The sequence below is a fragment of the Arachis hypogaea genome, chromosome 1, assembly GCF_003086295.3.
Source record: "Arachis hypogaea cultivar Tifrunner chromosome 1, arahy.Tifrunner.gnm2.J5K5, whole genome shotgun sequence".
In the NCBI taxonomy this organism is placed as follows: domain Eukaryota; kingdom Viridiplantae; phylum Streptophyta; class Magnoliopsida; order Fabales; family Fabaceae; genus Arachis; species Arachis hypogaea.
In genome coordinates, this window is record NC_092036.1 from 89,296,979 (window position 1) to 89,311,043 (window position 14,065).

General features: G+C 37.0%; 1 protein-coding gene across 1 annotated transcript; it reads right to left on the reverse strand.

The window, feature by feature from the left end:
- Positions 1–7,731: 7,731 nt before the first annotated feature.
- LOC140183708 (uncharacterized) lies at positions 7,732–10,041 on the reverse strand. Its single transcript, XM_072232321.1, has 4 exons — positions 9,867–10,041; positions 8,495–9,431; positions 7,972–8,054; positions 7,732–7,886 (listed from the first exon to the last, which is right to left on the reverse strand). The coding sequence occupies exons 1-4, from the start codon at positions 10,039–10,041 to the stop codon at positions 7,732–7,734; spliced, it is 1,350 nt and encodes a 449-aa protein (XP_072088422.1).
- Between the last annotated feature and the right edge of the window lie 4,024 nt (positions 10,042–14,065).

Below are 14,065 nucleotides of genomic sequence, written 5' to 3' on the forward strand. Positions count from 1 at the left end.
CCTTTTGCAGCAGTACATATAATGTTGTTTTGTGAATTGATCAAATGCTTATTCATGTATCTTACACATCAATGACCATGTACATAGCAACTTGTTCCTTTAAGTTTTTGAGCAATGTCCCTTATTTTCAATCGAGCACTGCTTTGAACAAGAGGCTATGTATATGTACTCATTCCTTATTCTCTCAACATGAATATGTGCATGCTTTCACTATGACTTTGGCTATTACCTTTTGTGCCAACTTTTGCAAAGTCTTTCAATTTCCAAGGCACAATGACAATAATAAATTTCTTTCAATTCAATTCACTTACATAATGCACCTAAATCATACCTATGCTTTCATTGTTTGTCAACTCATTCCGTTGTTGCTTAGGTTGCTTGATCTTGGAAAAACACATTTCTTTTGAACCTTTAACTGTTTTATACATGTTATCCCTTGATTTAGTATTTGTTTACCTGATTGGCTCTTACCTGAACTATTTGATTATATCCTTCTTCTTCTTGTGACCTGTATCTGCCCCCTGAGTTGTATTCTGTTTTTGTCTTTTTCAGGATGGCTCGTAAAGGAAAGGAGAAAGCCAACCCTTTGGCTCGTCCTCCCCCTATACCTCCAAGCAACCAGCCAGAAACATTCACTAATGCTAAAGCCCAAGAACAATACAAGAAAATAGAACACAAAGTCTTTCACTATGAGCGAAAGCTAAACTTGCCTGAGAAATATGCGGACCAAGTTTTGAACAGATTAAATTTTTATCATTGGGAGTTCGTAAAATTCGATTCGGTGGAAGTTAATGAACACCAGGTCAAAGAATTTTACGCAAATCTCCTAAAGAGGGATGCCCCGACTATTTTTCTCAGAGGTGTCACTCTGGAAACCTCTAATACTGCTTTAGAGGCCCTCTTAGGTATTCCATATATTCCTCCAGGTCGTGACGCCTACACTCAGATAGTGAAAGATTTGTTATCGGGCAAGCTTTCACTAGATGTTGTCCTGAGGAAGATTGGCACACCTGAAGCCAGATGGGAGTACAGCAGGGGAGAAAACACGGTCACGCAGAGTATTGCATGCAGTGATCTCAACCCAGAGGCGAGGATCTGGCAGCAAATAATCGCCAACTACATCCTTCCGAGCATGCATGCCACGCACATCAGGGTCCGTGGGCAGTACTCCTGTGGGCCATTCTAGAGGGGAAGAGGATCTCTGTTCTTTCCCTCATCAGAGATTCGATGTGGAAGGTGACACAGTAGCAGAAGTACAATATTCCCTTCCCATCGTTGATCACCAGATTGGCCACTCTATCTGGAGTGGAGAGACGGCCAACAGATCGGACGTCTGTCTACATCAGTAAGCAGCCATTTCTTCAATATGGTGACTACGACGGACCGCCACAGAAGAAGAAGAAGACCGCTGAGCCATCATCGTCATCGGTAGAACCTTCAGCACCTCTAGCACCTCCTGTGACGACACCCCAACTCCAGACACCCTATGAGCTAGGTCGGGAGATTTTGGAGACTCTACACCACATTGAGCTCCGCAACGCTCGCCGCTTCCAGTGGATAGTGGCAAATTTTGACAGTCGCGATCCTGGACCACCTCCTCCGGACACACCAGAGCCTGAGTCTGAGACAGAGGAGCCAGCAGCGGAGGAGCTAGCAGCTAAAGTTGGCCAGGCAGATGAGCCTTAGGAGCAGACAGGAGCGGAGATCACAGTGGAGAAGCCTACAGATCACATTGTTGAGGCCGAGCCAGCAGCTACATCAGAGCCAGTTGGGCAGACATCTGAAGAGCATAGACCTGAGCCCACCAGCCGGCTGTCCACCGACATCATCGTCTACCACCGTCATCACCACCCACCACCGCCAAGCATTGGAGCTTCATAGAGTTTATCACCCCGGTCCATTTTGGCACGGAGGACCGTGCATCATCTAAGTGTGGGGGAGGATCTTCTATTTTTGGGTGTAAATATTCTCTTCCGTACACTTGTCATTCAGCTTATTTTTAGTCTTTATGATGCTTTTGTGGATACTTTTAGGGCCCGTTTGGGAAACTTTAGAAGTAACTTCTTTTAACTTTTGACTTATGAAAAATAGTAGTATTAATGTTTGGTGCAATTTTCAAAATCAAATTGCAACTTTCTAAGAAGCTATTTAGGAGCTTATAAAGAAGTTAAAAAAAATGACTTCTCTCATAATACTTCTACTTTTCATCACATTTCTATAAAATAAGAACTTTTAGAGTTAAAAATCCAAACACAAAATAACTTATTTATAAGTTACTTTTAACAGAGTCATTTATTGTTTTTAAGTTATTTTATCAAAAGGAGCTTAATTAAGTTGGTTACCCAAACTGGGCCTTAGTACTTTGACTTATGCACTTTTTACTTTTGGTATATATATATTAGTTTCTTCTGGTTATATCTAGTATTGAGCTTTCATTTTTGGTATATACATACATACATACTGCATTTTATATTGCATGGTACATATTTTAGATATGGATTGTGATTGGATGATGTGAATAGCTGATGCTTAGCTCATGTTGATCCTAATTGTTCATGTTACTTTTTTCTTGTTGAAAATTAGGAGAAGAACTAGGAAATTTTGAAAAATTTTGCATCCATCACAACATACATACATACATATATAGGGAATAATTTTGGTGAAAAACAACAAGACTTTCCAACAATTTTGGGCTTTCTATTGAATTGATGGGAAAACTATATTTTTTTCAAACTTGCTTGAATGGATTTCTTTAGAACATAGAAGGGTAAAGAACAAATACCTTGTGAGTTTTTGAGCTTTAAAGAGTGGTTACACATTTTATCCACTAATTTCATTCATTGTGTGTTATATCTCTTCTACGATTGTAATCATGGTTTTGCTTGATGTTTTGAATTGCATTGAGCATGATTAAGGCCATATTTGTTTAAAAGCTTACTTCTCCCACATAGCCTACCCTTTTTATTTACCATTGTTAAACCCCTTTGAGCTTTATTTACCCCATTATTCTTGATTTTAGCACATCACAACCCTAAGCAGAAAATCATGAATTACCTTGGATTGTATCCTTGATTAGCTTAGGTTGAAGGAATGTGTTACATTTAAGAGTGGGGGAATCTTTTGGGAAACTTTGGTAGTAAAAGAAAGTGTTTAATTTGGGCATTCAATGAAAATTTTGGAAAATAGAAACATTCATGTATGAACTAATTATACCATATGCAATTTTAATTTGAAAAAAAAAAAACTCTTCATCCTAAAAAGGGCACAAGGGTACCCTAAAGAGTGAAGAGAGAAATAAAGGAATTGCATATGTGACGTTTGTGTGAGAAAAGCATACATGAGCGTTAGTAAACAAGAAATGATGGAAGGTTAGGATTGCATCCTTGTTTTGATTTGGTCGATATAGGTTGATATGGAGACTTGAACTAATCAAGGATACAATTGCATTAGTCCACTTGGCCATATATATCCCACCTTACCCTAACCCCATTACAACCATATAAAGTCCTCATGATAATTGCATCCATGCATCACTTGTTGTTGATTGTTAGAAGAAAAGTAAATCTGGGAAAGTATGATTGGAAGGAAATTTGAGTGAATTAACCCAAAATACCGAGTGATTTGAGTGTATACACATATAATGAGGGTTCAATTACTCAATTCTATGCTTTTACTTCTCTTTATCATGCATTCCTGCAAGTTGCTTAATTTTGATAAGTGAATCAATTCTCTAGATCTCGTTTGCATTGAATTAATTCTTTGCTTAGCCCTATCATGTTTATACTTGCTTGGAATTGGATTGCTTGCTTGTTCACCAAATTAATAGGACATTATAGATAGATAGATATATAGCATATACAGACTTGCATGCATATAGATAGTTGCATTTAATAAGTTGGTTACCCCTTTGATCATTCTCCTTGTTGGTTTAGCATGAGGACATGCTATTATTTAAGTGTAGGGGAATTGATGAGTCCATATTTTCCAATATATTTTGGCTTGATTTGAATGGATTCTAGCATATGAACTCACACTTAAGCACCAAAATAGCATACTTTTGTGTTTGATCCCTAATTTGATCCAAAATGTGAAAACATGCAATTTTGTGCTTTGATAGAGCAAATTAATTCCACCTTTATGTCATTCGATGCTGTGATATGGTTTGTGAGTGATTTCAAGCCTTGAAGGCAAGAATGGATGGACAAAAGTGGAAGAAAGCATGCATAAGGGAGAAAACATAAAGAAAATAAGGAAAAGCACACACAGCGAAGTGTGCGTGTGCACAAACTTGTGTGCGTATGCACAAGCAAGAATTTCCATGTGTGCGTGCGCACAAGCACCTGTGCGTATGCACAGGTCAATTTTCAGCCGAGTGTGCGGATGCACACGCCTGTGCGTCCGCACAAGTCCCTGCACGTTATTGCATTAATGAATCGCGTGCTGCGCGAATTTGGAGGCCCTTGGCTCATTTTTGGAAGGCTGAATGCTATTTTGGAGTGCTATATAAAGGAGACTTCAACACTTATCAAAGGGGGACACATTGGAGCAAATTTTACATAGTTTTTCATAGTATTAGGAGTAGGAGTAGTGTAGAATAGAGAGCTCTCCTAGGGTTTATGTAGTTTTCTTGTAGCATTTTATAGCAAGACTTGATCTTTCTTTTTGCTTCTTAAATTGTAAGTACTCTCAATTTCCTCTTTAATTAAAGCACTATTACCTTCAATTCCCTTTGGTTCAAGTTACTTTGTTCATATTGCAATTTTGTGTTTCTTAAAGTTTTGATCAATGAATTTTCTGTTTCATGCTTCCTTTATGTTTGATTGCTTGTTTACATTTGGTTTTGTCGATAGTTGGTTATAGTTTTATCATTTACCTTGCAATTTCCCATGTTTTACTTTTATGCACACAAGGTGTTTGTGAAAATGCCAACTTTAGATTTTGAGTAGATTTTCACACCTTGGCTTGTGGTTTGAGTTCCTAGGATACTAGAGTCGTAATGTCCGACATTTAGTGGTAGTGCTTGGATAGTTAGTTAACTATTGTTTCCATTGAAGCTAGCCTTCTATCAACTAGTTTGGTAAGTTAGTTAGGACTTATGGATTAAGGTCAATTATGCTTGCTTGACTTACTCCTCGATGGTTGGGGTTGATTAGGCGAGATTGACTCATGATAATTACCATAGTTGTGGTTATGGCGATGATAGGATTTCTTGGATCCTCACTCCCAAGTCAAGGCTCTTTATTGCATTTATAGCATTTTTACTAGTTTTGATCTTGTTTCCTTGTCACTTACATTAATTCACAATTTTGATCATTCCTTAGTTCTTTTATATCTTAAGTTCTTTCAATCTTTAGTTCTTCAACTGCGAAACCCCCCTTTTCCTCACAACTGAAAGCGTATAACACTTAAATTGCATCCTAGGGAAGAACGACCCGAGGTTTAATTACTCTCAGTTATTTTAATTTGAATCTAAAACATTTGATTTGGGAATTAATTGTTGGTCTAGGCTATACTTTCAATGATGGAATTCTACTTTGTGAAAATCTAGATCGATGATAAATACCTAACATCAGTCACGTGTTTCGACGATTTGGCAAGAAGCTTCCTTATCCGGTTTTCCATCCAAAAGGATAAGATCAAGCATGCGCTAAGCCTCTTAAGAGTAAAGCAAGAAGTTGGAGAATCTCTACGCATTTATATGGAAAGATTCAACAAAGCATATTTGGAGATTCAGAACCTACCTACCAAAGCAGTCATCATGGGACTAGTCAACGGCTTTAGAGAAGGACCCTTCTCCTAATCCATATCAAAGAGGCACCCGACCTCTTTGTATGAGATGTAAGAGCGAGCAGAGAAGTACATCAATATGGAAGAAACAACTTGTTTAAGGGAACCTGCTCCGAGACAACACAATCAATATCTAGCACAAGACAAAGAGAAGGAATCAAAGAAAAAAGAAGAATACAACTTGGGACAAAACTCGAAGGTATCACAATTACACCACGTTACAAGTATCCCTTGTTGACGTTTACAGAGAAATCTAGCACACAGAAAAAATCTCACCTCCCAAGCCGTTCAAAAACAAAAAAGGTAGAAGTTGGGTAGAATACTATGAATACCACAAAATCTACGACCATTCCACCAATGATTGGTACGATTTAAAAAATGCAATCTAGAAATTGGCTAGGAAAGGTCAGTTAGATAGGTATTTAGCAGACAGGTCGGATGATCAAGGCAAGAGGAAAAGAGATAAAGAAGTCGGGTTCACCAAGAATGGCTGCCACGAACTCCTAAGAGGCACATCCATATGATTGCTGGAGGATTCGTAGGAGTTACAAAATTCTCCCGCAAGAGACATTTAAAAGAAGTCTACCAGGTCGGTGAGGAAGCTGAAATGCCCGACCTCCTAGTCATCACCCCGTCGTGATTACAATGATATTTGCCAATGAAAACCTCCACAAAACTCTAGTAGATCAAGGAAGCTCCGTGGACATCTTATTCAAACCAGGTTTCGATAAATTGGGCCTAGAAGAAAAAGACCTGAGAGTATACCACCCCGATACCCTCTTCGGTTTAGGAGATACTCTTATCCGACCCATAGGATTTATTTCTCTCTGTACCACCTTTGGGAAGGTCCCAAAATAAAAAACCTTGAGCATAGACTACATAGTAATCGATGTGGCATCAACTTACAATGACTTTATAGGTTGGACAACACTAAACTAACTTACTGTAGTAGTCCCCATCCCTCATATTTGCATGAAGTTTCCCACTCTTGAGGGAATAGCCACTGTGATGAGAGACTAGAAACTGGCAAGAAGGTGCTACAATGAAAGCTTGAACCTATGAGGGTATACAAAAAGAAAAGAGGTCAACACTATAGAGCTTGGAGGTATCCGTGTTTGGGAGGAACTAAGACCCCAATCTAAAGGAAATATCGAAGAGATCCAGATTAGGGAGGAGATCAAAAAATAATTAATGTAGGGGCAAACCTAGAAGAATAAATAAAATAAGAACTCATTAAGCTCCTACGGGAAAAATCCAATCTCTTTGCCTAGAAAGCTTCCGACATGCCAAGGATCCATCCTGATCTTATGAGCCACAAGCATGCTGTTTACTTGGGCTTATGACCTGTCCAGCCAAAATGACGAAAGCTTAGTCCTAAAAGAACAGAAGTCATAGAAGAACAAATCCAGAAGTTGCTAAAATTCGATTCTATAAGGTAGGTAAAATACCTCTTATGGCTTGTCAACGTAGTACTCGTGAAGAAACAAAACGGGAATGTGCGTTGACTACACCGACCTCAACAAAATCTTGTCCTAAGGATCCTTATCCACTTCCTAATATCGGTGCTCTGATAGATTCGGCCTTAGGCTATAAATACATGTCCTTTATGGATGCATATTTGGGATCAAGGTTCTGAAAACCAAACCGGTCATTGAACCGCTCTAGCTATTGGTTCACTGGTTCATAGGTTCAACCGATTCGACCGTGGTTGAACCAAAAAAATTATTTTATAATAAAATAATAAATAAAATATAAACAAACACATTAAAACATAATTATAGTCTAGTATAAATCTTAAAGTATAATCCAAATTAAAAGTACTAGATAAACCAGAATGTTATGATCTCATTCAAATACAAACTCAAAAGTCAAATAACAAAAACAACCAATCAAACATAAACATAAGATGCCAACATCCAACTAATTCAAGTTTGTCATCAATCATCAAAATCCGCCATAACTTGTTGCAAGATTTGCTTCTTTGATATCATCACCTTCATATTCACTATTTGGACCAGAAAAATCAAGTGGTGCTACATAAAATGTACTACTACTACCACCACCACCACCACCTTGATCTAAATCAGTGTCAATCTTATCTAACAAAATATATATTTCATTATCAATAAATTAGAGATTAAAGCTATTATAATAAATGATCAAACAATAAACTATAATACTCACGAAACAAGTCTTCAATATTACTTGGAAGATCAGGCTCTTTTTCACCAACCTCTTCCGTCACCCAAAAGTCAACCGAATCAATACTTTCAATATGGATTGGATCATATTGCACCTTTTGCTTTTTCTTTTGTCTTTTCATCCTAACAAATTAAATACAATATATGATAAGCCTAGTATATTAACTACACAAAATCTCATGATATGAAATAAAAGTATGAAATATATATTACCTGGATTTAAGAGGTAAATTATATGTAACATACACAATTATCTTGCTCCAATATATTCCTTCTTTTGGTATGAATTTGATAAAAAGGACTCGAATTCCTTTCACACCCCGAAGAAGCAGAAGCTTGGCTAAGAATGCGAACAGCCATGTTTTGTAAACATGGAGCAGAACCACCAAACAACCTCCACCATTCATCTACAAGTTACAATCCTATAGCTCAACTATTAGTTATCAAATTAAGAAAATGAAAACATAAAATAACTAAAAAAGTAATTATCAAACAGATACTCTTACCAAGTTGAAGTTTTTTTTGCTGCTCGAAAAGCTTCAGTACTATCAAAGCTTTCCTTTCGATCTCTATATAAGTGTATTTCTTTCATTGCCTCAACTGAATCTAAATTATTATTCTTGAAATGAAATGTAACAAGATCAAGTAAACCTCGAATGACATCAGGTGCTTCTTTGTAATTTTCATCGAAAAAGCAAGCAGGATTCAAGAAATAAGCCGCTGCATGAAGATTTTTTTTCAAATGTTTGTCCCATCTTGAGTTGATAATCTTTGTGTAAGGTTGATATGCAGTCTTACAATGCTTGAACATTTCATTGATTCTATTTTCTGACCTCAGTATACCTTTATAAACAATTCCCAATGATGGTTTATCATCGCCATCTACCAACCTCAGCAATTTAATCAACAGACTCACAATTTTGCATATAGTAAAACAATCATCCCAAAATTTATTGTCTAGGATAATTGCACTCACAGCTCTACCATTAGCACTCCTTCCTAATTTGTGTCCGGTAAAGTGTGTATCAACAACCAATGCTTGTAAATCCATTTTGCACTCAAAGATACTCTTCAATGTGATGAAGATAGTGGCAAAATGAATTGCACCTGGACGAACAATCTCCTTCCAAGTAGTTCTTTGTCTTAGCCAGGACAAGAACACCGTATGATTATACACAAACATGGTAATCTTCAAAGCACGTGTTGCAAGGTTAGAAATATGTGGCATGTTGCTTATATCTTTTAGAATATGATTCAAGCAATGAGCAGCACAAGGTGACCAGTGAATATTTTTAAAGTTCTTATTAATAAGCCTACCAGCAGCAACATAATTCGCCGCATTATCAGTCACTATATGAACAATATTATCAGGTCCAATCCATTTAATCACCTCCGAAAACAAGTCACACAAGCTTGAAACATTTTTTACCACATTTGAAGCATCTACAAATTTCACAAAGCATAACCCTTTCGAACAATAATCCAAAAAATTAATCATTGTTCTTTGCCTTTAATCTGTCTAACCAACAGCCATGAGAGTTCATCTAGTTTCTTTCCAAGTAAACCTATAGCTATCAATAACTATTTGACATTCACTTTTGAGACTAGCTAATAAGTTAACTCTCAACTTATCATAAGAAGGACCTTTATAACCAAACCCAATGCCAGCAACACCATCCAACATATCTTGAAAAAATGGTGACATAACCGCATTGAAAAGAATCTTACAATCCAAAAGCTATCTAGCCACTCGCTTATAAACTTCATGAAGTGCCTCTTTGTTTTGAAACACACTTTTCAGACTTTGTTGACTTCCTGGAGTTGTTCTTGGTAAAAACATAGGACGAATAATGGTTTTTGCTTTCTTTTTGGGATCACCTCCAATCACCTGCTTAATTGGTAACTGACTCGAAGTTTGTTGTTCTTCTTGCGCTATTGCTTCGTCAATTGCATCCTCAATCTCATCACTACCCTCTTTATTGAAACTTATTTTCCTTTTACTACTTTTACTTTTCTGAATCTCTTTCAATAAACCTTTGGTATGCAAAATCATGATTCACACTTTTCACAACTCTGCATAGCTGACCAGCAAGTGCACTGGGTCGTCCAAGTAATACATTATGTGAGTAAGGGTCGATCCCACGAAGATTCTCGGCTTGAAGCAAGCTATGGTCATCTTATAAATCTTAGTCAGGCAGATTCAAATGGTTATGAGATTTTGATAATTAAAAGATAAATAAAGCGGAAAATAAAATAAAGTTACTTATGTAGTTCCTTGGTGGGAATTTCAGATAAGCGTTTAGAGATGCTTTGTTACCTCTGAACCTCTGCTTTCCTATTGTCCTCATCCAATCATGCGTACTCCCTTCCATGGCAAGTTGTATGTTGGTGGATCACCGTTGTCAATGGCTACTATCCGTCCTCTCAGTGAAAACATGTCCTCTACGATTTCTCGCATAGCTAATCAGCTGTCGATTCTCGATCGTGTCGGAATAGAATACATTTATTCTTTTGCACACTGTCACTGCGCCGAACAGTCATGAGTTTGAAGCTCGTCACAGTCATCCCTTCCCAGATCCTACTCGAAATACCACAGACAAGGTTTAGACTTTCCATATCTCAAGAATGTTGCCAATTGGTTCTAGCTTATGCCAGGAAGGTTCTAACGTCACGGATTCGAATGCTCTGTTGTTAGGAGAGGTAATTCAGATCCGTGGGTCAGAGACCAAAGAGAATATACTCCAACTGTCATCCAATGACTATGTTGAACATCATGTAGACCGCTTTGTGGTTGTCAGGCACGCGGATCTTGGCTAAGCGAGTAACGAAGATTGGATGATTGTCACGGGTCACCCCTTCATTCTGACTTAACTGAATTAAATACAAGATTATATCTTAGATGAAAAGTAGGCGTGAGTTGAATAGAAAAACAATAATACTTGCATTAATACTCGAGGAACAGCAAAGCTCCTTACCTTAATCTGTGAGATGTAGAAACTCCACCGTTGGAAAATACATAGGAACAAGGTCTAGGCATGGCCGAATGGCCAGCTTCCCCAAATAGCATAATACATTCGAAATAGGGTTCAAAGACCTGATCAAAGGATCAAAAATGGTCCAAAGATGTGAATACAATAGTAAAAAGTGCTATTTATACTAAACTAATAAGCTAGGTTTACAGAAAATGAGTAGATAGTGCAGAAATCCACTTCTGGGGCCCATTTGGTGTGTGTTTGGGCTGAGCATTGAAGCTTTCACGTGCATAGGCTATTCTTGGAGTTGAAGCACCAGTTTTGGGCGTTTAACTCCAGCTTTGGTGTCAGTTCTGCGTTTTACGCCAGAAAAGGGTCTCTGGTGGGCGTTTGGACGCCAGTTTGGGCCATCAAATCTCGAGTAAAGTATGAACTATTATTATACATTGATGGAAAGCCCAAGATGTCTACTTTTCAACGAAATTAAGAGCGCGCAAATTGTGTTTCTGTAGCTCAAGAAAATCCACTTTGAGTGCAGGGAGGTCAAAATCCAACAGCATCTACAGTCCTTTCTCAGCCTCTGAATTAGATTTTTGCTCAGGTCCCTCAATTTCAGCCAGAAAATACTTGAAATCATAGAAAAACACACAAACTCATAGTAAAGTCTAAAAATGTAATTTTTGCATAAAAACTAATAAAAATATACTAAAAAGTAACTAAAACATACTAAAAACTTCCTAAAAACAATGCCAAAAAGCATATAAATTATCCGCTCATCACAACACCAAACTTAAATTGTTGCTTGTCCCCAAGCAACTAAAAAAAATAGGATAAAAAGTAGAGAATATACAATAAATCCCAAAATATCAATGAAGCTTAGTTCTAATTAGATGAGCGGGACTTGTAGCTTTTTGCTTCTGAACAGTTTTGGCATCTCACTTTATCCTTTGAAATTCAGAATGATTGGCATCTATAGGAACTCAGAATTAAGATAGTGTTATCGATTCTCCTAGTTCAGTATGTTGATTCTGGAACACAGCTACTTATGAGTCTTGGCCGTGACCCTAAGCATCTTGTTTTCCAGTATTACCACCGGATACATAAATGCCACAGACACATAACTGGGTGAACCTTTTCAGATTGTGACTCAGCTTTGCTAGAGTCCCCAGTTAGAGGTGTCCAGAGTTCTTAAGTACACTCTCTTTACTTTGGATCACGACGTTAACCAGTCAGTCTCAAGCTTTTCACTTGGACCTTCATGACACAAGCACATGGTTAGGGACAGCTTGATTTAGATGCTTAGCCCATGATTTTATTCCTTTGGGCCCTCCTATCCACTGATGCTCAAAGCCTTGGATCCTCTTTACCCTTGCCATTTGGTTTAGAGGGCTATTGGCTTTTTTTGCTTGTTTTTTCTTCTTTCTTTTTTTTCTATTTCTTTATTTTTTTCTTTCTTTTTCTTTATTTTTTCGCCATTTTTTTTGTCGCAAGCTTTTTCTTTTTCACTGCTTTTTCTTGCTTCAAGAATCAATTTTATGATTTTTCAGATTATCAATAACATTACTCTTTTTTCATTATTCTTTTTTCAGATTAACAATTTTAACATTCATAAACTTCACTATAAAAAATATGCACTGTTCAAGCATTCATTCAGAAAACAAAAAGTATTTCCACCACATCAAAATAATTAAACTAATTTTAAGATAAAATTCGAAATTCATGTACTTCTTGTTCTTTTGTAATTAGGAATATTTTTCATTTAAGAAAGGTGAAGGAGTCATAGGACATTCATAGCTTTAAGACATAGACACTATTGTTCATGTAATAAAGACACAAACATAGACAAAACATAAAGCATAAGAAACGAAAAATAGAAAAATAAATAACAAGGAAATTAAAGAACGGGTCCACCTTAGTGATGACGGCTAGTTTTTCCTCTTGAAGATCCTATAGAGTGCTTGAGCTCCTCAATGTCTCTTCCTTGCCTTTGTTGCTCTTCCCTCATGGCTCTTTGGTCCTCTCTTATTTCATGGAGGATAATGGAGTACTGACGGAGGCAGAAATTGACCGATTAAGAATTTAATAGAATAAATACGTAGCAAGTACAGTTCTTAACTAGTGAAAATCCGCTTATCAATTTAAAAAGGTTGTCACAAAATTAGAATAAAAATACTGAGAGTATGAATCCCAGGTCGTCTCCCAACGAGTTGACAAAAGAGTGTAGCTTATTGGTCAGAGGTTTTCTAAGAAATTTTGAGTTTGAGAAACAGGAAAATAAATAAGAAAATTTATATAATTTAAATAAAGATCTTGGCCGGGAGAAGATTAATTGAAAGTTCTATCCTTGTTGGATTTTTCTCAAGATCAATTGATAATTGGTAGTTGTTTCCACTTAGTTATCCTTTACTAAATAAAGGAAGGTCAAGTAAGTTGGAAGTTAACTTTTATTCACAAGTTCTAATCCCCTCCCTTGGGAAGGATTAACGTCAGTGACTAGAGATTCAACCAACAATAAACCCAATTACAATTTGACTCTTGAGTATTCTAACTCAAGGTTCTCCTTTTAATCTACTCCCAGTCAAGTTGGGAAACTACTCCATTATCATAAATGTAGACTTCATAATATTAAAAGGGAAAATAAATAAAGACATGATAAACAATAATAAAAAAACAAGTAAAAATAAAAATAGTTTTTGTCTTAATAAACTCTAAAAATAATCCAATTGTAACTCTGGACAAATTAAGGATATGAAAGAGCAAGTAAAAAGTAAGAAAACAAACTAGAATGACAAAGTCTTGGCGGAGGTAACAACTCTTCTCAATACCCAAATCCAAAAGCAAAATGAGAATTCTAAGAATTACGAATATGTAGTGTGAAAACCTAGAGGAGGAGTAAAATTAGATCTAAAATCTAAAAACTATCCTAATCAGAATCCCCCCTGAGTCTCTGCATGTTCTCCGACTTTAGTCTGTGTTTCTGGGCCAAAAATTGGGTCAAAACGCGGCCCAAAATCACTCCCAGCATGTTCTGTTAATTCTGCAGATCGCACATGTCACGCATACGCGTCGTCCATGCGTGTGCGTCATTCAGCGTTTTTCCTCGCC

Coding starts and splice junctions, on each gene's coding strand:
- LOC140183708 (XM_072232321.1), bottom strand. CDS start 10,041: ATGATTTTGCATACCAAAGGTTTATTGAAAGAGATTCAGAAAAGTAAA. Junction 9,432..9,866: donor AATTAAGCAGGTGATTGGAG/GTGATCCCAAAA, acceptor TGAAATTTGTAG/ATGCTTCAAATGTGGTAAAA. Junction 7,887..7,971: donor TAATATTGAAGACTTGTTTC/GTGAGTATTATA, acceptor ATATTTTGTTAG/ATAAGATTGACACTGATTTA.